At 41.5% G+C, this 27,533-nt stretch overlaps 2 protein-coding genes across 3 annotated transcripts in view; one reads left to right on the top strand and one right to left on the bottom strand.

Moving 5' to 3' along the window:
• Nucleotides 1-477: 477 nt before the first annotated feature.
• On the bottom strand, nt 478-9,567 carry mtmr9 (myotubularin related protein 9). 2 transcript variants are annotated; one of them, XM_058614056.1, is made up of 11 exons: nt 9,463-9,567; nt 8,911-9,095; nt 7,566-7,674; nt 7,278-7,403; nt 6,993-7,166; nt 6,590-6,807; nt 6,207-6,368; nt 5,915-6,056; nt 5,220-5,440; nt 4,943-5,094; nt 478-2,488 (listed from the first exon to the last, which is right to left on the bottom strand). In XM_058614056.1, exons 2-11 carry the CDS (start codon nt 9,090-9,092, stop codon nt 2,307-2,309), a joined length of 1,668 nt encoding a protein of 555 aa, XP_058470039.1. In that variant the 5' UTR covers nt 9,093-9,095; nt 9,463-9,567; the 3' UTR covers nt 478-2,306. The 2 variants fall into 2 exon arrangements, with proteins under 2 accessions (XP_058470039.1, XP_058470038.1); XM_058614055.1 differs by lacking the exon at nt 9,463-9,567 and adding an exon at nt 9,183-9,202.
• A 5,533-nt stretch (nt 9,568-15,100) lies between these two features.
• The window catches only part of xkr6b (XK, Kell blood group complex subunit-related family, member 6b), a 52,159-nt gene continuing 39,726 nt past the window's right edge, over nt 15,101-27,533 (top strand). The window contains exon 1 of the mRNA XM_058613955.1: nt 15,101-15,865. Within this exon, the coding sequence (XP_058469938.1) occupies nt 15,303-15,865 (563 nt within the window). The 5' untranslated portion in view covers nt 15,101-15,302. The remainder of the gene's footprint in view (nt 15,866-27,533) is intronic.

Raw genomic sequence — 27,533 nt, 5'->3', positions numbered from 1 at the left:
GTAATAAACCTCTGATCTTTTAAATAAGGATACACAACCACATCAATATGTGCTGCCGTTAAGTAAAACGGTGGAAATAGTCACGGCAAGAATTTGTCTCGTGAAGAGTAAAGGCTTCACGTGGCAGCTGATCTTTGGGGCTATTTATTCCCCCCGTCACCTCCCCCAGTCACCTCACATCAGATGATCATTTCGTCATAGCAGTGGTAACATATTCTGTGAGGTGCCTGCCTTTTCTGGACAGTATGGGAAAATGTTGATGATGATTGGACAGCTGCTTATTTTTCACTGTGGGACGAGACCAAAACAATGAGCCTAAAAATGCTCCTTGCAGCTGAGGAGAAGTGACAATTACATGTAACAATTTCATACGATTGACTTTTGTTTGTTTTTTTGTCTAAAAACACATCAGAAGCTTTAAAGGAAGGCGTTTCTATAACAAGGACATTTAGGACAAAATAGTCAGCAAATCCGCCATGTGCTCAAATGCTTTAATAGCTTAAAAAAATAACGCAATACAACAGAAAAAAACCTGAAATGTCGATTACAAATTCTGATTCCACAGAAAGTGACAATAATAACTGTTGTCAACAGTGCAACAACCAAATGAAGAGCAACTCAAGACATTTATTTAAGATCATAATTTACTTACTAGCTAACTTAAGCATGGGTGTGTTTTTGGCTGTTGGAAATAGTTCTGGGCATCCAAAGCATATGTAAACATTGACAATCAGTCAACGCTGCCGTTAATATTATTCCATGTAAATATTGAATATTTTTTTTTAAAAAGACGAGGAACTACAAAGCACAAACACAAAGAAACAAAAATGGATGTAGCTTTGTCTCATAAGTTAAAAACTTTACCCATTAACTGATATTAAGGATAAACATTAGTGTCACGAGAACTTAGGTCAATTTGTTTTATATATTTCTCTCCAATTTCAGCTGCAATTACAGAAAGAAGCAAAGTCTGCGTGGTTTTCCTGAGCATAGGTTTCCTATGATGCGTTCAGGGTGTTGGTGAGAAAATTGGTACATTGGATGGAGGCGTTTCCCATGACACGCTTTCTTTTTCTCTTCTGTGTCGATTAAAAGAAAATGTACAAGTTTGCATTATACATATTGGCATGTTTTCACATTATATAATAGCACGTCCATAATGGCAACCAGTTGTGAGCACTAACAGACAAAATATGCGAGTTACAATAATTATATTAGTATTTTTCGGATATTGTAGCAAAGGCTTCACAAACATAATTGAAATGCAATTTCACACAAAGTGCATTAGCTTTAAATGTTGATTAATAATGCATTTAACGCAACAATTTTATTCACCTTAGGAACCTAAATATGAAGCGCAATATCTGGCACAAAGCAGACACACCTCCAACATGTGATGTGTCAATAACTCTGTCAAGTCATGCTGATATTCAGGATCTTGTCGCCTGAACCTTGACAACAAGAGCATACCACCATCACTACGCCTTTTCTCTATATAGTTAAACATAAACATATTTTATAGTTACAATTCTACTACTACTATTGTTAACAATGAAGCATGGTAACAAAAAAATGGCATTACCAAGTAGGGAGACATTGTTTGTACAAGGTTTCCTTTAAATGATTCTGTGTAGACTCTGAGGCCAAGCTGCTGAGTGGAATGTCAAGTCAGGATCGGAATCGTACTAAACGAGCCTCCTCGTTTACTGTACGATACAGTAGGTGATGACCCTTCCTACGCTTAGTACAGTATATCATCTGGATGTGCAAGGTCACGGGCCACCTTATAGCACTCTAGATGTTGCCATAGTTACTTAGCAGTGCCGTAGTTGTGTATAGATTCAGCAGGATGGTTGGTGAAAATGTGTAGCCCGCAGTGAGTGTCCATCAGTAACAGGATTAATGCCCACAAATACATCAACCTCATTAATTCAGCGTGAAGATGCCGGCGTCACCTTCTTTTTACAACTGTGGACCACAGCTGAGCCGTAAAAGCAAATTCAGTTTTCTTTGAAATTCAGTAACTTATGAGTAGTTCTTCTGTTTCCCTCACTGTTCTGCTTCATCTCAATGTTAATGACGGACACCGACATGATATTAGCCATCAGTGACGGCAGCTTTCAGCAAAAATCAAAGAGAGGCTAAGTTTGATGTTCATGGAGGTATATGGCATGTTTCATGTAGAGTGCAAAAAATAAATAAATAAAAAGAAATCAGCTAACAAGGCCTTAACCAGACTGACAATTAGTTACATTTTCTCTCATCTCACACCCATTTGCATGTCTCATTCTCTCTGTCTAACTATGTCACACACTCTCATTCTCCCTATGGGGTTGAAGTAGGGGATCTTCAGTTTCCAGTTGGGCCAGTTGCCTGCGCAGGCTGTTTACTCGGTTCTGTAGCTCCTTGTTGTATTCAATTATATGTACCATTTCCTCATAGGCTTCATCCAAACACTTGGAAGAACGATTCCAGCGGAGGAACACTCCTGTATTGAAAGAGCAGGAGATCATCATTGGTATTCATGCAAAACCAAAAGAAAACCCCACAAAGATTTGCCTAAATTGTTTGAACGGTGTGAACACTGCAGTAGTGGGCGGGGTATTTTGGCAGAGGGTTGTGTGGGACTCGTATACTGGAAATACAAGTGTAACCACTGAGATGTTCAGTATGACAGAAATGCACAACACTGTAAAGGTTAAGTCGCCTGTCGGAATGAGAGCAAACTATTTTAAATGATCGGAACGTCTTTAAATCGAAGCACAGTCGCACGTTAAGGAGACAGGTGTTTGCAGGACTCGGACGTGACGAAAATCTCATGTATCTATTATTTGATCATGTTGCTCATTGACATAATTTAAAGTGGAATTAATAAACCTAGAGATAAAACTGAGAAACATAAATTCCAGTGATGTTTAATTATCATTGATGGCCAGAATTATATATCATAATTAATTTATGACAATTTGTTAGTGTGCTGTTTAATTTTAATAATCATTATTGCACTTGAAAAATGGAGAAATGGCTTTTGTTTTCGTGTTTTAGGTCAGTTGGGGCAAAAGGCTTCGGCTCCGGCATTTATTAGCAGGTCGTTTTTTTTGAACACATCATCAGTTCTCATTGGCGTTGACAGCCACAGATTTAGACTTCTATGGGGTCTTTAAAAGTTGGTTCAGGGGTGTGCTTCACTCTCTTTGACAGAACTGCGTCAAAAAGGCTCCCGTTGCATTCACGTGCTTCAGCAGCCCTATGTTCCTCTTCATATGCAATGAGGGTGTGGCTTCACGGCTTTAGGCATGAAGGGGGCCTCACAAAGGAACATCTGAACCCAACAACCCCCAGTGTGTTTACACCCCCCCCCTTCCCTTTTTTCCTTCATGAATGGCCTTTGCTCCTGCTCATGTGAGATTCAGCATCTTTAGACGATAGTACTTTTCTGGAGTTAGCGCCACTGTATCTACACTCACTGAAACTAATTTAAACCCGTCTTATTTAAACAAACTCCTACAAACGTTTTTTTTCTAAATAGTTCATAACAGTTCATAAATCACATGAAATCTTTAGAATGAGATAAATGTATAAATGCACTATATAAAATAGCTATAAGCATTAAATGTACCACAGGTTTATAGGGTGCATTTGACAGCAAACCAACAACTAGTGAATCATAACTGTCACTATCAAATATCAGGAAGCTCAGGTATCAAGAGTGTTGTAAGGACACCGTTCTGCAACCTCCAAAAAAAACATGCTGATCGGTCACACCATTTAAAAAACAATCTGAGCAATGTTGACAACACGGAAAGGTGCTGAGATTATGAACGATTATTGTGGCTTTGAACACAAAAGAGTCAAAAACAAAATGCTGATCATATACATATATAGAAAGTATGCCCGAGTGGAGCACATGGTGAATAGTGCCCCCTTCTGTTGAGAATTCAGAACGTCGGGCTAAATTAAAGAGCCATTTGTGGAAGTGAATCTGTTGCTTTGCGAGCAGTTTTAATACTCCTCAATAATGGCAGGTTGGTATAAGCTCCCAACTCAAATTGTCATGACAATTCTGTCATGGTGAATTAAGCACCACACACTTTAAGTGGTTTGTTATTGGAATTACTGCGGTGTCAATAAAGGATGTGAGAACTGTCCCCCGCCAAAACATTTACCACACTAAACGACAGACTATTTCAAAACCTCATGTTTATATTTAAATGCTTCTGAAATATTTTTCATGTAAAGAGAATTTGCTACCTGGAAATGTTATCAAGGCAATACACAACTCTCTTTGTTACACATGCAAACCCCAACCTTCTCTTCTTGTCTGTTGCTGTTATTTAAACAAAAGCTTGACTCAGTCCAGCTGATTACACTAACTCGCTGTTGCCAGCTTTCACCTGAAAACCTACAGAGCTCCAGACGTCACCTCTTGTTTACGCCGACCGTCATGGGGGCAGAAAAAGCCCTTTGCAAAATCAAATGACGCCAGTGTTCGTTTCAAGCTGGCTGAGGTCACTGCGGACTTTAGACCCACAGGTTATAACATCGAACCTGACACACTGAATATATCTAACCCTAAAAAAGCCCCACGGTGTTTTTCTCAAGCATGTAAACAGCTGGAGCGGACATTATCGCTGACCTGCAGTAACCCGACATCTTCAACTTTCTAATGAACCTTCCCTCCTCCTACTCTGGAGAACACTAACACATAAAAGCATGTTAAATAAGCAATATATTAGTGATGACTAGTGATGACTACACAAGAGAAATCCATTTTATGTGGGTTACCATCACGGCACTGTTTTGATTCTGACTGTGGCATGACGGATTCTGGACATCAGATACATATAATACACGACACTGATATGGCTGTGATGACCATGATATGTTTGTACACCACCTCCTGCACATCCTTTTAGTCACTGCATGTTCTTCGGGATCTTACCTTCCCACAGCAGCAGGCTCTGAGGGGCCACAGAGGGCCAGATCACCAGACTGTTGGCCTCGTACAGAGGGTTGGTAAGATGCTCCAGCTCCTGGGGCCGATTCACCCACGACCAAAGAGACACGGTCTTCTCAGGAAGAGACAGTTTGGCTCTATGAAAGGATTTTACCAATCAAAAAAATGTTGTGTACAGGTTATAACGAGTACAACTAATATAAGCATGAATAAAGAAAATTGCGGAAAATATAATTTCTCTAAAAGCGAACTTCAGACTTACCTCTCGGCTGCACTGTTGCCCAGGAAAGTGCCAAACTGAGACGCATAGGCGTGTTCGAAGAGCAGCACCAGGAAACTCTCACTGAATTCAAAGGAGCAGGGAAACTGGCGAAGGATCTGCCACACACAATCCAAGAAGAGCAGGAAGGCAGGAGCCTCTTGGCGGGGCTTGTTATTGGAGAAAGCTGACTGGGCGCAGCGCTGCCGGAATGGATGACCCGCCTGACCAGGTGGTTAGAGAGGGGGAAAGGGGGATTATGGGACAGAATGCAAAGACCATTTAAATGCTTACTGGATTGATTTCAATACCCACATTTATGGGTATTATAAGTGTATGAATATAAACTTCTGTGATGTGATGTGGATATTAGCCACATTCTAAATATTCATGCTGACATACACAAATGCATTTGATCAATTTGAATATCATTTTTTTGTCAAATATGTCAGTAAGAAGGTAAACAAATACAACACGAGACATAACTGAGGACAAGTGTGGAATAACATACTTGCAAGGAATGCAAATCATTCTCTTTAAGCCAAGTTGAGTTGAACTCCCTGCCATCACTGTGCACTGAATTAAATATGAGTGTTACTGTAATACTGTAACTCTTGTCCATCTTGTAGTGCATTCACTGAAGAGACACAGGCCCATGTAAGAGCCTGAAGTACAGAGATATCTGCAGAGACGCTCACCTGGAGCCACTCTCTCTCCACCAGGCCCTGGAAGCCTCTGATGGTCCTGCAGGACGGATCAAGGATAATCTGAGCCAAGGAGGTCACCTGCAGGGTGGAGTCTGTCCCTTCTGTGCCATGAACAAGCACTGATGCTCCCTCCCTGAGAAAAAAAAACCACAACACTTTTCCTCAGCGCTTTATGTATTGTATAGTCTATACAGACACAGCGCTGAATACTGAGATCATGTTACATCAGTATACACACAACGAGAACAACAAGAGCAGGTGAATTTCAATGTAGTTTTCTGACCTGTCAATACACTGGGCAGCCAGACAAGCAGTGGTAAGGATTTCCTTGACATGAGTCTGCCAACTGGAAGCCTCCAGTTTACTTAACCAGCGGTCCATGCTGTGAGACTGGTCATTACACGCCTCTACCAGCTTAATCAGGCTCTCCTGGAGCACATTGGCCCTGAAAATGACAGATGTAACACAGAACTAAAAGATGTATCTAATAAATTCCAGAATCAACATGGAATATACAACTATTTCACTGTTTCTCACACATAGTACCAGAAATGATTTTTATCCAAAGGTTTTTACAATAACCAAGACCAAAAGCAGAGGACAGTTTCAAAAACAAAACTAAGAACTAAGATTAGACACTATTTCATGGATCAACTGATGGCCCACCTTTCAATGGACTTGTGGATCCTCCTCCACTGGGGGTAGTTTGCCTCTGATTCAAATCCTCCACCTCGAGCTTTGGCTTGTTGGGCAACACTGATAGTGCGTGTGTCGATGATGTAGCCACGTTTGCCGGGCCTCAGAGTAGCATTGATCAGCTTTTCGTCTTCCTTACACCGTCGCCCGTTGGTTCCAGTCAGAGGTTGTCCTGATCGCATCATCACCTGGAAATGGAGAGGAATTGAGATTTAAATATACATTATATATCATATATATATATATATATATATATATATATATACTATGATATGTATATTTTTATTCATTTCAACATTTATTTCATTCAAGTAAAAAAGATTTTAAGACAGAAACAGTCTGACTCATATCAACTCTAATTCTTTACACTTACCATGCCATTATTTTTGTGGTAATAGCTAAGTACTGGGAAGCGGCCACCATGGCGGAAAGTGGCCAGTTTTCTCAGTGTGTCGTCGTCAATATCTTTGGGCACCGCCACTAAAGGGGGATATGACGGACACACGCTGAAGTCCTTGTTCACGTCACTTAGTCTCCACTCATCAGTCTGACAAAAATGGGATTGGTGGCGGGTTAATATGCACACGTGCAAAGCAAGTAAAACGGAGGACTGGGGTTATGCAAGTGTCAAAGTTTCTCTTGCAATGAATGAACATACCATAGACTCCAAGTCTTTAAAAGTGTCTTCAGGAAGGAATAAATTCCAGCCATCTTCTAGGACTTCAAACATGGGTCGGTAGAAGAAAGGGTACATCAGCGAGACTAAATCAAGTGTGGACAGAGCCTACAAATGCAGAATGTTAAGAATATGTTTTGATTAATTACACATCTAAAATCCCCCAAATAACAACCAGGATATATATATTTTTTTTAATATCAAAAGGGAATATTTAACAATGAACAGCAGTTAAGTAGTTAGTTAGTCAGCTAAGCCTTTTGTTTTTACCTCTATAGAGCTGGCAATATTGAGACATTCCTCCATACCAGGGATGTCTAGCTGGATCACCCTCAGGTCTTTGCATTTGACAATGATGCTTCCTAGAGACCCCACAAACCTGAAAGTCAAGTTAAAAACTTGTTTTACAGGGTATAAAGGGCAATAAGGATGTGAACGTGTTATATAATAGGAAAGACAGAGTCTCAGTGCTGCCTCAAAACCCTTTAGTACTGACTGTGACTTATGACGTATGTTATTTCAACGTCATATTTTCTGTTACTCTGAAACTCCTCACAGTAAAATACATGCACATTAAAAACTACAATGAGGTGTGATAACGAAATGTACCCTGTTTGACAAAAAGGTAAATGTGGTTAACACTCTCAACCACACAAAAACAGAAACAGCACAGCAGCACAGAAAAATCCCTCAGTCAGGTTCAAACTTCCTGTCACAGAATTTCAGATCCGGTTAAAGAGTCACTGCACTTTCACTCTCTTTTCTCTCGTTTAATTCTGGCTTATCAAGAGATGCCACGATGCAAAATACACTTATCTTATTTTGTAGTCATCATCTTTTTTTTAGCACAGCTAATGAATCTGCAGTTTAAGAGAGAGTATCTGGACAAGTTTTAGTTGTAACTCTGGTATTATTTACTTGAACACACACACAGCGGGCCCACAATTATATCGGGTAGATTGCAACAACAAATAATTTCTTCTTTTTTAAAAAAAATGAAAAGGTATGACAGCACACACCATATAACACAAAAGCCTAATAAATGCCACTTTTTTATCTTTATGTAAACAAAAAAGACCGGAGTGGTCATATGTCTCAGAGTTACAAATTTACTACCTTCATGGGAGCTCAAACCCTCTCTATAGGAGCTCAGCTCAAATTGGCTCCCACATCACTCAAACCCAGGTTGTTAGGAATTGTGTGTTTTTATATCTGTACACTGGGGTGAATAAATTCACAACTACAACCAGAAAATACAGCTAATATGTATGCAGTATTAACATATCAGCAGCATTTTTGAGTGACCACCCTTAACACATGAATGATAGCAGGATCCTGGTTCTCTTAAAGCTGGAGTAGAACCCTAATTAATGTAATTGGTAACATCTGTCTGTCCTACTGTTGATGTTGTAAATAAATGGATATTGTGCCTGGTTTATACATGTTGTAATTAGAAGCTTACTAATACATGCACATACCAATATATACAATACTTAATAACAAAGCTAGTTGTGGCCTAAACTTTGGTGTGTGTGTTTTAAGTACTGTATGTTTAGAAATAAATGCAAAATGTCTATACAAACTATACAATAAACACAATGGTGTAGCTCATCACCTCTTCTCTATGGAGTCAATGTTTGAGTGAAGCAGCCATAGCTCCTCCGTGTTGTCCTGTCTGGAGGAAAGAATGAGGTGGTGACCTGTCAAACACAGAGTTCCCTCTACAGTGGGCATGAAAGGCCGATGCAGGACAACCCCATCCACCCTGGGTGTTTTTATTAGCTCTGCAAACTCCATGACCTGAGGGAAAACAATGGTACAGGTTTAACTGACACGTAAGGACAACTTCTTGGCTGAAGCAACTCCTGCTAAATAAGACACACCAACCCACGCAACGCCAGGCTGCTTCTTAACAAAGACACTAGTACTCGATGTCATTTAATAATACTAAACGGGAAGTCTGTCAGCCGACAGCAGTTAGCTTGACTCAGGAAATGAAGTGGCTAACGTTAACTAGCAAGCTAATCGTGACAGAAAAGCTGTGGAAACATTGTCCTTGATTATTGCTTTGTACCGACACAGTACCGCCACCACACACGCTGTCGGTGTAAAGTAAAACACGTACATGTGTGTTTTTCTTGGATGATAAAAAGTATCGATCAATTACCTGGTTATCTGTTCGTTTACGTAGTTGGGCGAGACTGGTACGTTCACAAAAACACTCCGTGTTGAAACAACGTGGGGTTCAGTTGCCGAGTCCCGCGAGCCTGCCGAGAATTGCCATGCATCTGACGGGAACGCGCACAACTCAAGCGGAAATCATACTTTTTGGGATTTACCCGGAGACAGTAGCTTATGTTTACACGTACTTGGCGAATAGTGACGTTCTTCTTACGATAAATTCTGGAAATAATAAAACAAACAGGGGACGAATTTTTGGGAAGAGCTGGTTTTAGAGCTGATAAGATTAGCATCCACGTTTTATTTAGCCAAGAACCTGTTACACATGTGAAATTAACTCTCATGTGCAAGAAGACATCCAAATATAACATGATCCACCATTTTATTCTAAAGATCCACTATTGCGACTGTATTAATTAGTGCTGCACTGTTCACTATGACTTGACTAATAACAGTATTAGACTAATAACAGTTATCTCAACAGAAATCTTAGATATGACATTTTAGATCGAATGTTGACCAAACATTCCAAAAATCCTGTTAACATTAGTTAAGTGTTCTCCACTTGCCCAGAATTAAATGGTCTGTGTCACTGTGAGGTAAAGATGAAATGAACATGTATGTGTGTCTTGAACTTGCTGGTGATGACTTGAGATCCTCATGGCTAGCAGATCAGAATACCAGCCTTCTTTTTCATTCCTGTAGGTTTGCACCCCATCTCCAACACGATTACTATAGCCTCTAAAATGGTTACCTAACTTAAATGCATCAATATTATTGAGTCAGACTAAGTGTTTAACACTTACTTGTGGATGAGTGACAGCACTGATATTGGGTTTAATGCTACTGTGGGAATACTTTTCTTGCCACTTTAGCTACTGCTGATACTGATGCTTTTAATACTACTTATGGTGTTAATGGTATGGTAATACCGTACTAATAATACCTTTTATTTAAATAGCACTTTTCAAAACCTTGAAACCATAAAATTTGAAACCGATTTTGCTTGTCTGATATCTACAGGAAGGGAACTGAGGGACCATGACTGAATATGTCTGTATATATATATATATATATATATATAAATATATGTATATATATATATATATATGTATATACAGACACAACCATTTTCATCTGTTGGCAGGGTCTTTCCTATCCACCTCCTGGTGTATGAACACTGGGTGGCGACATTGGAACATTTTTGAAAGGCTGCTGGAGCTAAAATTCAATATCACCTTGATTTAATGCCCGGAGGGTACATGCTGCATGATCATGGGAAATAAATGATTGTGTCGGCCAAGTCAGGGAATGTGTGGGAGTTATTACATAACAGATCAGAGGATGCTACATGAGTCAAAGGAATTAACTTAGTGGTGAAGTGGTTTTAACCACCTGCAACTGAGACTGAGATGAGCCTGGAAAACAGGAGGGACACAGTGATGATAGGTCAAGAAGAGTGAGATTTAAAGGCCACGATAGAGCTAATGTTCATATAGTAGCAGCTGGGTGTTTATTCTTAAAAAGGTGGGTGGGGATTTTGTCATGGCTCTGCAGATAGGGAGGAGGTTTGCATGCTAAGATTTTAAAAAGCATATGAAGGAACGCTCAATGACGTTAAATGGAAGACTTGATATAGTGAACAGAAGGAGAGGAGAAGATGGATTGGTCGAAGACAGTGTGCCTGTTTGCATTAGACACATCTTTATCAGGATTGTGTGTGCGTGCAAGTGAGCGAGCGAGAGAGAGATGTATTGCCGATCAGCACAGTTTTTGCTTCACTTGCAGCCTGTCTGGACTTAACAATAGATGGTTTGCTCTGGGCTCCTACATACCTCATCATAGTGAGAGCTGTAGATGCCAGAGCTCAATTGGTTGTGAAACCCAGCGTGCTTTACAAACCAAATAACTTCCCTACATCTGAGTAAAATGTGCTGTGCTCTGTGTTTTTTTTCCCCCTTCTTTTTCTTCTTCTCTTTTTTATTTGAAGAGAATAAAAAAAGCTTCAAAGCAAGTGTTCATTTAACATCCACATACAGGAGACGAGACACCGAGCGTCTTTTCTTTAATGGGATGCTGTGACAAATGTGTTGGAGGGGATCATTTTCAGGAGTGGAGTGTCGGATATTTAAAGAGAGTGCTCACTTTTGTCACATCATACATCAGACGTCAACATTTACAGACACGTTGGTGATATTTTGGTTCATCATCATCCAGCAGATTTCTTCTGTTTGTATCCACACCTACACCCATTACTCACATGCAGCTAATTTGATTTCCAGAAAACACAACGTCTCATCCATGATTTAGTCTCTGTGTTTAACCATCTGTTCTGAATGTGGATAGGTTGTTGAATTCCTATTATGTTATTTTGTGATTTCAGGCAAATTTTCTTTCTTTCTTTCCTTCCTTCCTTCCTTGCAGTTTTCAGGCAGTTATCTCCTCACACCTTGTTGGGAGAATCTGTAGAAAGGTGCAACAGCTCCTGCAGGATTCAGCGCTCATTACATTCTTTGCATTATTTAGCACATGTATCACATTTTACATTTACTGCGGTAAATCTTGTGAGCCTGATCTGAATGCTGGTCTATTTGTTGTTATCAAATTTTTACATGTTCAAGCTGCTTGTTATTATTTATTTATTTATTCTTATAGCATTATAGCAAACCATGGAATATATTACCTGTGATTCCTTTCTAAATGTTTATAGTCATTTACTGATACTGGATGAATATCTTATAAGTCAGTTTACATATTTTCCCACTTATTTTCCCTAAAAATCACTGCAGTGTAACACTGGCTTTCTCTCACACACGCGTGCACGCAGACACACATTTGTGCAACTATCCTTCTTAGGACGCTGCACTGACTTAAAAAATAACAACATTATTCCTAACCTTAACCATAACCAGTTAATACATTACCCTAACTTTAACCTAACCACAATCTTATGCTTACTGTTTATGTCTTTGTTACATACATACTTGCAATTCTTATAGTTCATTGCATTTATGTGTATGTTGTAGTATACGTTGAGGTTCAGATTCTAAATTAGAGGAGTGGCTATTTTCCTGTTTATCACGTCGATAGCTCTGACTTTTTGTACCACTGATAACAAGCTAAAATGTGAGAGTTCCTTTGTAATTCCATTACTAAATGAACCGTCAACTATTATGATAATTGATTCATCACTTTGAGTGTTTTTAAGGAATTAAAACAAGCCTCCTGATTGTTCAGCTTCTTAATCAAACGATTACTTGATTAATCGAGGAGATAATCGACAGATGAATCGATTATGGAAAGAATCATTAGTTGCAGCTCTATATGCAAGAGAACACCATTTACAATGATTTACCTTAACATGACTTGCGATTGCTTCATAACTTGACATTCTCATAGTGGTGCTATAGTTGTGTTATGGAAACATTTAAAAAGTTTGTTTTAAAGAGCCGCACTTGCTATGTTGAACCCGTGAACTGGTGAAAGCGGTACGAAAAGAATGACTCCATAACCATTCCTCAGGGCTGCTAAAAATTCTTTAAATGTGACCAAATGCACACAAGAGGGTATCATTATAAAAGCAGTTCGAGTAGTAGCCTTGATTTCTCTCCTCTCCTCTCCCCTCCTCTCCTCAGGGCTTTGGGCCGCCACACTGCCTTTTGAGCTCAGCTCCGTTGCTCACAAGAGACGGTTTGCGGCTTAACGCAGACGAGGCTCACAGTGATCAAAACAGTCACAACGCACGACATCCGTTGGAATTATTCAGCAATGATTAGCCATTTCAAATAAAACGTGACTATTATGTCTATGTGAGAAAGGGAGAGTGAACGGAGGAGGAGGAGGAGGAGGAGGGGTGTAGTGTGTGTGAGAGAGAGAGAGAGAGAGAGAGAGAGATGGGTGGCAGGTTCAGCACTATTTCAGCACTGGACAGCTCAAATCCGGTGTCTGGACAGGCAGAACAGAACAGAACAGAGTGACATTATCCAATCAATCTCACCCCGGACGTGACCCTCTATCTCTGTGAGCTCAGTCTAATCACAGCACTGTTGAACCCATGGCAGCTCTTTGCTACACGAGAGGGTGGAAAAGCATCACTTTTCAGCAAATCCTTAACCCCTCGATTGCTGCTGAGAGGAAAATGCTGCAGAAAGGAAGAAAAAAAAACCCCAACATGTCTCTTAGCAACCATTACAGTGACCTATAGATTCCCCTACGGATACATTTTCCTGTACGTTGGGGTGTGTAGACGTTGTCCAGTGTTTGTGTGAACTTGCAACATACACCCTCTTCATTCTCCACAGTCAACTTTATCTATCTGTCACAAGCTCTCTTCGTGTATATATGACAAATCCTATATACACGCATTAACATACAGTAGCTATACATCATAACCTTGCTCCAAATATATGGCAAGTTTTCATAGTCTGTTAAAAGGTCCAGTTTGTAAGATTAAGGTGAATCTGAATAACAACAGTAATGTTTTTACTGTGTACTGTGTCCACTGAATGTATGATTTGTTGTTTTCATTACCCGAGAATGAGCAGGTCTTCTCCACATGTTGGAAAACCATGTTTTTAATGGACAAACCTTCGTGTTTTAATGATAACTAGAGCCCATAGTGTGTATAATATAGGTACATGCTTAGAAGGGAAGGGTACTATTAGATGAGACGCAACATGCAGCTTCACCAGTCGACGTTGTTATCACTCGGCCTAGAGGGGAAAACCTGACCGCAACATGAACCTCCCAAGAAACCACCATCAGCTGCACATTAAACAAACCTTTTTAAAAGTTTATTAAAAACAAGCGCTAATTGTCTGCCGGCAGTCTGACTGTGGGTGGTGCAAGGGAGGTCCATTGCAGCCCGGGCCACCAATCAGCTTCCAAGATCCACCTAAACACACATATGCATGCAGGGAGGGACAGAAACAAGGAAAGGTAGGACAACCCTGGGGTTGTAGGAACGTTGCCAAATCCTACACACTGTACCTGATAAGTCTGATTTTGTTGATGGGATAGATATAAATTACGCCTATTTAAAAGTAGTTACAATACATATGGAGATAAATAAACAAAATAAAAGGCACAGGAAGGTCACTATAAACTTTAGCAATAGGAAAACTTTGCAAGATGCTTTTGTTTTATGCTCACATTTCCTCTCTGATGCAAATATTCGAACAACAGCACTGGCTTTTCTTTCATGGTGAAGAGGCATATGTTGCGTTACATCATGGGGTCCTCTCTGTGTTGGGGGCTTCAAAACGAGACACTAGATGGCAACCAAGTTAAGAGGGAGAATCGGTGAGTGTGTATGTGAGAGGAGTGTGTGCGTGTGTGTGAGAGAGAGAGAGAGAGAGAGAGAGAGAGAGAGAGAGAGAGAGAGAGAGAGCACTGGGGAGAGGTAGTAGCGAGGGGGGTGAATTGCATCGGTGTGGGACAGTGGAGGGACGGTCTGCTCATGGCACACAGCTTGCAGCTGGAGCAGAGCTGCAGAGAGGGGAGACAGCTGACGACGACGGACTCTTATGCACAGGTAAAAACCTGGTCCACCACATTTGGACGCACAAGGTCAATACTGAACAGAGGGAACCTGTAGATTAGATCACTGTCACCAGGTGAGAACAGGTCTGCAGTGGAGGGAAAGCGAGAAAAGATGTGGTGCGTCCGTGGCGCCACTGGCGCGCCGTGCGGGAACAGAGTGATCCACGGCCACGCGCTGACACCCAGCATTTAGATGGCTCCAACATTTGGGGTGCAAAACAGGTGCCAGGGAAGTGTCGTCACGAACCCCGGAAGCCGGAGGAGGTGGGAACATCAGAGGGAAAGATGGCAGCGAAATCCGATGGTCGCGGGGTCGTCACCGGTTTCGCCCAGCTGCACAACCTGGACGAGGTGGTGGGGACCGGGGAGGACGATGATCGGAACGGTAGCTCATTCCACATCTGCCACTGCTGCAACACCTCGTCGTGCTACTGGGGCTGCCGGAGCGCCTGCCTGCATTACCTCCGGGGGAAGGGGAAGGGGAGAGATGCGGCGCGGCCACCGCAGGAGGAGCGCCTCTGGCTGGACTGTCTCTGGATCATCTTGGCACTGCTGGTCTTCTTCTGGGACGTGGGGACCGATCTGTGGCTGGCCATCGACTATTACCACAAGCAGGACTTCCTGTGGTCAGGCCTGACCCTGTTCTTCGTGCTGGTGCCCTCGGTCCTGGTCCAGATCCTGAGCTTCAGGTGGTTTGTGCAGGATTACACTGGGGGCGGGCTGGGCTCCGTGGAGGGGCTGAGCAGTCGCAGAGCTACAGCCTGTCTCCAGAGAGACAGGTGCTGTCGCCTCTCTGTCTGGGTCTGGCAGACCGTCATACACATCTTTCAGATGGGACAAGTGTGGAGGTAAGACAAACTCAAAGTTTATCCTTTTGAAGGAAAACGGTGAAACCAATCAAAAGCCACTCCGCTCATCCATTCACAACTCTTTCGCCTCCTCTTGGCTGTCACCTGGTATAACCTGCTGGTGTGAACATGACCGGGGTGAAAATCAGCTCTCCCCCCCCCCCCCCCCTCCTCACCCCCTCAGTGAGACTGTCCACTGCAAACCACAGTCCATACATTTACAATTATTTATCACATGCATTCGTGTTATTATGACAGTTAAGCAGCGTACAACACATTGCTGCGGTGTCCACATCAAAAGCACAACAGAAAAGAAACAGAAAAGCCACAGCTGTAATTGTTTCATCACAGTGCGCCATTGCGCTTGTGTGGTGAGGGAAGAGGGCTACTCGTTTAAAGAGGGACAGGTTGTGTTTGTGTGCGTGTGTGTGTGTGTGTGTGTGTGTCTCCTCGATTCACCTCCTCTCCCTCCCCGCAGTCAAAATACTCCCAACTCTGCAACTACGGAGGCCACACGAACATCTGTTTTCACGCCTCACAAAACTACATCTTCCTCCCCACAGACATGATGTCATCGATTCCTCTGCGACGCTCGACGTGTAGAGAGCCCAAATCTGCCTTTCGGCCATTGGTCATGTTCAAACTGATGCGTCGGGGGCGAACGGCTGGATGTGTAGCACGGTTATCTGTGCGCAATCAGATGTGAATGTGTCATGTAGTGGCTGCGTTTGTAGTAGAAATGGTGCACATGGCGCGCGCGCGCGCAGCTCATCTATCCAACGGCTCAGACTGTTCAGTCAGCGCTTCTGAGCAGCGAATTGTTTTTCTTTTTTTCTTTTCTTTTTTTTTTTTTGGTGCAGACAGACGCAGTGGCTGGCATTTAATGGGAAAAAAGTAAGGCATGACGGCTGCTGTGAGAGGACTGTCACAGACTGTAAAATGTACAGCAGCAAACACTGAGAGACTCAGTGGAAGTGGTCACATCCTCTCATCCTGGCTTCCAGGCGACGTTTGTTGTGTTTGTGTATGTGGTTTTTTTTGTGCAACTTAGGCTGAGACTGGCCAAAGATTGTGTAACATCGTTTGTGCCTGACAACACAGTTTGCTTCCCATCACACAGATTGACTTTGATGGCCAGTGACTGTGTTGCAGTCTAATATGAGAACTATCGTGCCGTATAGTGCTTGATCAGAGTAAACCCGAAGTGAAACTCAGTGGCACAAAGGAACATGGTGATGTAGCCAGAGTTTCCTTTCATGAACCACGCTTGTGTGTTCAAAGACCATGAAAAGTCTGTCCCACACGAGAGGATAATTTCAGGTCCAGATTGGGCTCTTCCGACAATCGTGGATGCCAGATTTGAACAGATTATCTGTCCAAATTATCCTGTAGTGTGAGGGGTTAACGGACATAATTTAACGTCATCAAACACAGTAGAGTCTTCTTGATTTCATAGTACACGTGGACGTGCAAAGAACCCCACAAAAAGCGGATGTTGCGTACCACGCTGACCATCCGCGTCTATGACTGTTTATATTCTGAAGTCACGTTAAATCCCTGGAATCTCCTCCCTGAAATCGTTTGATGTGTGGTCCTGTGTCTCAACTGTATCGTTCGTTGTTTCTGTGGTCTCCCATGTTTTTAAAATCTGTCACTAACCGACTTTCCAAATTTGAAAACGTCTGATACGTTGGGGTCATGTCCACTGGAGGCGCCAAACACACACACTTTCATGTTTTAGTGGGGACCAAAGTCCATCAACATTGCCGCCCATGAGTGTTTTTACAGGATATAAACATAAAGGCACTGGTAGCACTGAGGGTTTTTATATTGGTACAGCTTTTGAGGAAGGAGTTGTACTAAAAATGGCTCCGCTTTGTCATTGAGACAAGGAGAAACTGTTTTTCATTCAGTTGTCATTTTTGTTCACGCGCACACAGCAAGTACATATTTACTAACATAATGAGTGACGAGGAGAATGTTTCCCTTTGCTTTACACGGCCTTTAAGTGAAACGTAGCTCACACTGTTGCAACATCTGTCAAAATGGGCTTTCCCAAGATGAGACAATGACCTGTGCTTTCCTCCTCTCTGTTTTTGGAGACACCTGACGGCTGCTGTATTGATTACAGCTGCAGTTGCGCTGGCTCGAGTTTATTTGCATCACTGTAGTTTCATATGTGTAGAAGAGGCAGCATTGAAGTCCCAGGGATTATAAGGGATACTCATACACCACTGAACAAACATAAAACTGGTACAGCAGATGTTCAGTCATGTCTGACAGGTTTCATGTATGCATCATGTACGTTATGTCTACCATAGTGCTGACATATGGATTCAAGCGTATACAGCATGTGTTAGTCTGTGTAACACATGAAGTGGGGGCAATGAATCAAAACCAATACTTTTATTCAATATCAATATAAGAAAGGTTTCCTATACAAACACACTTGTTGTTTTTCAACTTCAGATGTGTTGCATGTGTCTGTGTTTCTTGTTTAAAAACCACAGTGAACTGGTTTCTTCAACTTTCACCCAGGAGCAAAACATAATCTTTCATGACCTGACATTTTATAATGATAAGTATGGATGTGGACTGATTAAAGACTTTTGGTTATGGTTAAAACATCTAATTGGTAATTGGTAAAAATCTTGAGTTCAATATTTACAGTTATTGATTTAAAGCAAGATGGATGAAAACTTAAATATACATGTTTCTAACATTTATATTGTATGCCGCTTTTTAACCCTTTAACACCGAGTGTAACGCAGACTATGCATCACTAACCAACCAAATCAGCGTCTTTGTCCCCAGAGAGGAGAGAGTTGGAAAAACGCCTGTACATACTGTCGTTTCCATTGTTTTTGGCCTGAAATATGTTTAATACTGTTCAAATTTACATTTAACACACATAATCTAGTATTCATGTACACCTACTGTGTTGTTTTTGAAATAAAACTTTTTGTTTTTCTTCATTTTAATTAATTAATTTGTTCATACACTATTTTTACGTGCAGTAAATTGTAAATAACTGCCAGATATGAAAAGTTATTCTGGAAAATGGGCAAAGGTGCTTACTCATAGGACATTTTCTGGCCCTTTTAGGGTTAAAATAAAATAAAAAGCAGAAAAAAAAGTCCAGACGGATATTTTGAAGCTTAGTTGTCAAAGAGCTAATTGGTATTGAGCATAGACCACTCAAAAATAGAATGACTAAATTGCAGCCTTTAGAATTTGTTTACTCTTTTAAATTGTGATGTCGATTTCAAAATAGTGTTGTTATTTAAGCGAGGTTGTCTTGATGCTTCAGTGGTGCTTTGGTGAAATTGAAGGTGATTTGCCTTTTGTGGTTTCAGACTATACGATTATTATTTTGGAGGATACAGCAGGACATCTCCTTCTACCCACAGTGATACACGCTTAAGGGACAATAGGATTTAGAGGCAGGAAAAGCTGACCCTCTATAAAACAAAACCTAATTTAAATAAAAAGAAGAGCCACTCTTATAAGAAATGTAATGTGATATGGCGAACATGTTGTGGCAGCACGAAGCTCGGGGTGAGGGATCATTGTCAGGCCACTTTCTCCCCACGGACATGATCCGCTCGGCTGCTGGTTCTGGGTTGAGGGTCAAAAGCTGTTCTTGTCAGCTAAGCGAGAGTTCACAGCCTCGGACCCACAGGGCTACAACTTGATATGGAGATTATTAGCCACCGCGAGGGGACAGCCTTCCAATAGCAAGCATATGTTTTTACATTTTAATATATTCTCGGGCGAAACAGTCATTTACGACTCTGCTCAGTTAAGATTTCCCTTTGGAGAATAAGTATCGAGGTAGACGGTTTGATCAGGCAATTGATTAATCTTGCCATCTTTTAATCAGTGTAGACCAGTTTTTATTTAAACAATCACACATTTACACTTTTTTTTTGTTATGCCAAGTCACTCAAATGTCATTTGACAGTTACGTTCTATAAAGACCTGTTTCGTGTAGTTTTTATGCTTCAAGTTTTATTATTTTAAGTGCACCGTAATGCAGACACAGTGGAGATCGAAGACACGGATCCTAAGTCTTGTTTAATAAAAGTTCATTAAAGAATGATTTTATGTATCATTTGTAATTATTAAGTTGTTAAAAAATAGTGGTAATTCTTCATGACTGAGGATGCAGCAGCTTTCCTGGCATCCTTACTGAGATACTACAGAATCAGTGTGTGATATGTCTGCCTTCATTAATATGTGGAAAAACAGTCGAAGAGCTGACAGGAGTCAAAAACATCATCATGTCTCATTAGTCACTTCTATATCCACTTCTACTTTTAATTATCTGTTGTCTCTCTCTGTGCAGTGTGCACCTGAAAGGCTGAGTCTCTGAGCTTGTTTTGCAGTTACCTCGCTGTCAGTTGTCGAGGATTTCCTCTTTCCCAGGGAAACATCTACTATGTCACTGTCTCCCCACAGCTCTTTCATGTCCTCCCTCCCTGTGAATCGGCGGCGTTGCCGTTCGGTGTCTCCCTAAGCTTTTTCGAGATTCCGCTCCACATGCGCTCCGGCACACGGTGGATCATACATACACTGAGGTTTCTTGGCAATGCGGTTGACAGCTTAATCAGTGTAAGCCCCAAATTAGCATCTGACTGCGAAGGAACTGTATCCATCGCCTCTCTCGGAGGAAAGCCATGTAGAAAGTTTAATAAGCTTTGTTGTTCACAAATCCCAGCAGAACTGGATGGAGCAGTGTCCTCTTCTGCCTTTTTAATTTCTCATAGTTGGCTTAAAATATTGTATAATACATACATTCTCTAGTGAAGAGTGAGCATTTATATAACCTATTTCTCTTCTCACTCACTCATTTCTACCACTTTCTCCTCCACGGTCATGGAGGTCAGCTGACATGGGGCGAAATGCAGGGCATAAACCACCTGAGCCCATATATTCTCTCATGTATCTCAGAATTAACTTTCTTTTCACAGCCACACATATTTATTACATCAATGTGGTTAAAATATTATATACTTTGAGGGACACTCTACTGTGTGAGAAAATTCTAGTGTAATTACTCACATATTCTTATGAACAGACCTGCTGTACAATATTAACAGCCATAACTTAGGATAAGACACAAACTAGGCGCCTTTCAAGGTTCCCTCACTAGATACCAAGGCGCCAGAGGCATCTGGACCTGATACACTTCCTCAAGGCTTACTAACTATATGTATTAGACCTGGCACGCTGCACGCCAGAATCTGCGATGATGCCTCACTGTTCCGATGTCATTGTCTCAGTTCTTCTTGGATCTGAGCTGTCTTCAATAAAATCTTTCAACTTAACTCATCACTGACTCCACATGATCCATCGCTAGTCATCTCAACTGATTATCAAAATCTCCGTAACAGCTACTAACTGACTTTGGCTCTCTGTAGAGCAAAAATGTCTTCTGTGGCTTCTAAGGAGGTTTCATTGTTAAAAAAATTAAATAAATAACCTTAGTCACATGCTGCTAAGGAAATGTAAAAATATAGGATACAGCATTTTTGATGGCCATAAGTAAGGAAGCGCAGCATGCATTCCCATAATCCCCATCTCACGTAGCCTCAGATTTCCATATTCATTTAGTCTTTTTAACTTGCCGTATTATTGATGGTGCATTTTAAATCTGCTCTCTGCTGTGGGAAAGCTGATTTCGACCACTTTTACAGAAATCTGTGCCACTCAATCTTATATTTTGTCCAATTTTCCTTTATGTTTAAAGTCATGTCAACAGAGACTTGAAGAATAATTTGAAAGATGGTCAATATCTGTCCGGATACATAGTGCTTAACACAACTGCGGACCTCTCGCTCCTGAAATCACTTCCCATACCCTCCTCTTAATGGGAGCTGTCCAGTGCTGAAAGTCTGACCCGAAGGTTTTAATGCTTTTTCTTGGCATTTCTTTGAATTCATTCTGTCCATAACCTTAAACTCACCGAGTGTTATAGAGTATGAAAGCATGAGAGCACATATTGATTTATTTGTTCTCATAGTCCTCATAGGTGTCACATAGTCCTACAGGCAAATACAACACTGTGCTGCGCGGCGTCCTAACCACAAACAAGATTATATCTCAAAGACGTGCATCTTTTTCTTTTGGTATCGTAAAAGACTGGATTTATATTGCATTGAGTGATAAAACACTTGATGTGAAGACAGGGAAGATAGCTGTATTCAGCTGATGTTACCAATGGTGAAATGAAATCCATGACATCCATGTCCACCAAAACGAGTAGAGTATTTACTAGATGTTATCCTCACATTGACTCCATAAGAAGTGTGTAGGTTGTTTTAGTCTACAAATCAGCCGGGTTCAGTGGAAGGATGCCATCAAAATCAGACTGTCCAGTTTCAAATGTTTAAAGTTCAAATGAGACCACACAGAAAGCTTTTAACCCTTAGAACACAGAGCATTTCGGCTGTTTTTTTTCCCATTACTATGTTGAAACGTACAGTATATATACAGAGGCTATAAGAATGTGCAATATAGTGTGTGTTATATCCTTTTTTTTTCAGCACAACCTAGACAATTTGATGAAAAACTGTATAAACACACTTGAGCAAAAAGTCCTCAAAATGTTTAAAATCGGATTTTTATTTGTGACATTTGGAAATACGTCACAGTTCTTTTTGCTACTTTATATCACTACTAAAAATGTAATATAAAATGAATCATAACGTTGACTCAAATACACATTTTGTAAAGCCTGAATATGTGCTCTATAAACACACATCCCCAGGATGTCCATATAAGGAGTGGTGTATTATTCCCACGGCAAATTACCATGGGTGCACCTGCAGCACAGGGTTAACAAGCTGGTAAACAGATGTACTTCTGATCATTTTTTAGAAATAATTTCAGTGGCTGTGGTTGTATTACTGAAACTACATCCATCTTGTTATGAAGGAAATCTCCAGTTCTGCAGGAGCCAAAGGGGTTTGAACACTACAAATCCCACGCTTGGATTACTCTTTAATCCAGAGCAAGAGTCGGCTCTCACCATTGACTAACATGAAGCCTCTGCCTCGCATGGCTGACATGTACCTCTGTTTTCTAGCCTAGTAAATATTAATACAGACTGGGAAGTAGTCTACAAAAGCGCCTCTTGGCTGGCTGGGCTGCTTGTGGTTGCCAAAAAATGTTTGTACATGCAACGGAGTGAGACTTAGAGATGATACAATTCAACTCGCTGCCCGCTCAAGTAAAACAGCTGAGGGGTTGAAAGCAGGAAAAGAATGAAAGCTTGGGGCAAATTGGTGACAATCCATATAATTATCATTGAGAGTTTAAAATGATAAAAAGATGAAACCATATTGCTCCCTTCACAGTGAAAGCAACCAAGTGTTTTTTGGAGGGAACTGAGAGACGTCTGGGTCCAAGTTGGCTGCTCTTCCAGTTTGCTGGCAGAACAAATAAATCCGAGAGTTCCTTTATAACCCAGTTGTTCTCCATCGGTGTAAAAAGAACATGAAAACATATAATGTAATTTGGTGTAGAAATGAAAAACACGGCGTTATATTGTTTACAAATAATAAAAGATGAAAAGAGCACACAGACAGGGGAAACGCACGTCTTTATTAAGGTTTACATCTGTTTGTGTTATTTACAGGAAGCACATTAATCTTCCCTTGCTGGAACACAACAGTGCAACACTACTCATTTTCTCATTAGCGCTGATAACGGGGGAACAAACCTTTTAAAGTCAGCGCTCCAAGAAAACCCCCAATTATGTGACAGAGGAGCAGGATGCAAGAAGAGCCAGCTTTTTTTCTGGGAACCTATCGCAGCTGGGGGTAAAGAGACAGAAAGCCATAAATGGCGGCGAATTAAGTGCCTCGCTTTTTCAAGTGGCAGGAAAAAAAGAGACGTGGAAAAAGGGATTCAACTGCTATGTTGGTTAAGTGTCATCAGATTTGAGTTCAAGCTGGGTTATTGAATTAGATGTTGTTGCTGGAAAACGCGCGATTCAGCCTGCAGTTTTTGTTTAAATCAAAAAAAGTGTGTTGCTGCTCACTTAACGGACAGATGGTTGCTCAAACTGTGTCATAAAAAGAGAAACAACTTTTTTCTTTTTTTTTGCAGAATGCTCTCGGTGACATTACCTTTGTTGGTGAGTTAAACCCTAAGTAAATGAGTAGCTAACACTTTAGCTGATTGCGTTTCTACAGGCGACGACACCTGCTGTTACTACTGAGAGCTCTTAAGCTCAGTGCAGGGTGAATGAATGAGGATAAAGAGCCTGTGATGATCCTTACTTTAACCACATCAGGCCTGCCTGCGGAGCAAAACAATATTTTGTAGTGGAAGCCTCCAGGCCCTGATGTTGCATCCTTGCTGTCTCTCAGAAACAGACACACACACACACACACAAAGGAATATTAAACACATGGGCAGATGGGTTACCAGACACAGATTAGTATGCACATCACATACGAGTGTACGCACACTCCACACCTCAGGGTATTTTTTTTTTAAATAAACCTCCTTATTTGTAGTCTCCCATCCCAGATCCCCTTTTCACTCATGGACGCACAGAAACACGCACTGTGGCAGAATTATATATTTCCATATCCTCTCCTTTCTTTAGGCACTTTTGAGAGAGTTGGTGCAGCCAATAGACGATGATCTACTCCCACCATCTTTTCTCATACATTCCTCCTTAAAAAAACATGTCTGCTGTGATTAATGGGGCCGGTTTGAGACTTCACCAGGTCAAAAAAGGGCTGGGGTATCCCTGGGCAGGGTATCCAACCTCCTCCAGGTTTCTAGTAGAAAGACTAGACTGCTAAAGCACTCATTTATTACATTTATAACACGTGTATCATTGGTTGGCTGCACATGGATATAGACAACTGAATTAGGTGAACGACAAACCGAATCTTTGATCTATAAAACTGCAGTGTGTAACTTTCAAATATAAATACAACCAGATGGTGTATACACACAAACGCTCCCTCCGTCAGGTCTGATAGTATTGCTGGACGGGCAGCATACTAATAAGGTTGCATTGTTTCTGTTCACAAAGACCAAACAGAGGCAGAATAATAACATCAACGACGGCGACAATCACCAGCAGTTGCTGCATCTTTAAAGCAGAAATCTGGTCTTGGTCCGTGATTTACATGGTTACACAATGCACTGGCTGCAACGACACTGGAGTTTATTTTGAGTTGCTTGATTCGGAATATTCATAATAGTACATGGTATGTGTTACTGCACAGTGCTTTAGGAAATCAACAGGTCTTATTTTAAAATGAATCTGACATCTTAGGTGAATTCATGTCTTTAGTAAGAACCAACAGGCATGTGAGTGTACACAAGGAACAGCGAAGTCAAAGAAGGGAGGTTCTTTTAATGACGATAAGAAAACACAGAGAAATGAGTCTGTCTCTTTTGAATTTGTTTCGAAACATAATTGCCAATATTTTTTCCTATTTGCTTCTGTCTGTATGCAAACATGTTTACAATCTGTTTGCTACAGTTGTAGCCCGCATGCTTGTGGAACTTGGCTCGTGAGGATTTAGGATTTACTGACTCTGATGTCTGCTGTTTGTTCAGTGTTGTGTGTGTGTGTGTGTCTGTGTGCGTGTGTCTTGTTCTGTTCGGCAATTACATTGGTGGCATCGGTTCAATTCTCGGCCGCCCCTATACACGACTATCTCTCCTTCCCATTCTGCTCTAAACCATGCCTGTTGCCACTTCACGACAAACTCACTTGTGCATCTCGCGTGATGTATATGTTCCTACATTACTCCACCGCACATTCTCCTCCAGAGAAAATCATTACCTGGGCCCAGAGGACATCGAGTCGGAGTTGGAACACTCGCGTACAAAAGGCTGTTTTTCATCTGGACTCCCTGGCCTCAGTACTTTTATTCCCACCATATATATATATATATATATATATATATATATATGTTTATTTCTGCTTTTCTGTAGAAAATAGGTGAGGCGCACACACTCCCAGGTGTACAATTTGAGATCATCACACGCGCTCTCTGTCCATTAGTGATCCTCATAAGCTCAAGCCACCACATTACCATCTGTCCTCCCTGCGAAGTTAACATATGTTTTTATTTTTATCCCTCCCTATCACTTACGCCTATTAATGTTCTGAGACTCCTCATAAGCCTTTTATTCCCCTCCATCCATCTTGGAAGGAGACACCACACTGTGTGCTCCTCGGTCCTGTCTCATCCTCTTCTCATTTACTATAGTTAGAGCCTCTCTACACCGCGTGTGCTCAAAAGCTGTGTCCCTTACCGCTAGTTAAACTCATGATGGTAGCTCCCTCCCCTCCATTTTTCTCTTTATGTCTGTGCCTCTCTGCTGCCTGTGTTGCCTTCCTCATAAAGTTGTGTTTGACCTCCATTTGTGTCAAGGAAACTAGAGCATCTGGCTCCTGCCCCATTACAACTCCAAACCCTGCCTCCTTCATCCTGCCATACCACCCATCTCTTACTCCCTCCAGATCCCATTTTCAGATTTCCCACATTCCGCCGCACCCTCACACTTCTGCTTCCTCTCCCTGTCAAAACATTTAATTCCTGCAGGAAAGTGTTGGACCCGGGTTTACGAGTCAAACTGTGGATTAATGGCTCTCCTCTCAGACTACATGTCATTTCTTTGGACGTGCGGCATTTATTTCACAGGTCTATTTATACTCTGAAGTGAAAAGACTGCACTTGAAAGAAAGTGTTCGCTGCTAACTACCGCCAAAAGAAATGGAGCGGCTATGTCCAACATTTGAAGGAACAAGAAGAAAAGATTCCATCTCACCAACCAAATAAAGTCACTCCTGGGTTTTATGTTTATAGACATCCATGTAGCGCTGTGGAGCTATGATGCTGTGTCAGGACCAAACAACCTTACATTTGATTGGCTTACAGTCACGCTGACATTTAGAAAGTTGAACTTTTCTCAATTTCCGAACACACACACACACACACACACACGATGTGAGCGAAGTGACAATGCAGCGCGGCGATGGCTCCATGCCGCTCCATTCATCAGCTGTTAGTCACTTTTCAGCTCAAGTCAAAACAATGTCACTTTCTATACAACTGCCGACACTCAACAGGTGACGCGGCGAAAGGCCAATTTGAAGGAACGCGTTCGTGGTCGAGATGAGACACTTCAGCCTCGGCTACGTCAAACCAAGGCTGCGCTGTCTTGTGCAAAGGAGGATCTCGTAGTTTCCATTGTGAAGCTGTCCATTTTCATTTCGCCGAAGAGCGCGAGATGTTTTTGAAGCGCGGGAACCTTTTGCAACACATTACACCCTTCTGGTGAAGCGCCATGCCTCGGCTTGTTAGGTGAAAAGAGGCTGCTGGCCACGCAGCTGTTTCAAGCTGCTCTTTCCAGCCCCTTCAAGCCTCTTTCACACTAGGCCCCCATTAAAAAAGGTGATTAAAAATCCCATCGCCAGTGGTTGTTCTGCCCCGTGAAACAGAGCCGATAACACAAGCACGATGGAGCTCAAGTGACAATGTGACGCTGGCTACTACTTTGTATCTATTACTTCCGTCCCTCTGTCAATCAAGTGTCCACTTGATCTAAAAATGATTTAGGACTGTTTCCAACACCTAAGCCTCAAAATGTTTTTTGCTTATTTTAATCCTAAAAGGGCCAAAAA

This window comes from Solea solea, chromosome 17 (assembly GCF_958295425.1).
Source record: "Solea solea chromosome 17, fSolSol10.1, whole genome shotgun sequence".
Lineage (NCBI taxonomy): Eukaryota > Metazoa > Chordata > Actinopteri > Pleuronectiformes > Soleidae > Solea > Solea solea.
Note: the sequence above shows the minus strand (reverse complement) of the source record. Positions and strands in the feature narration are given on the sequence as shown.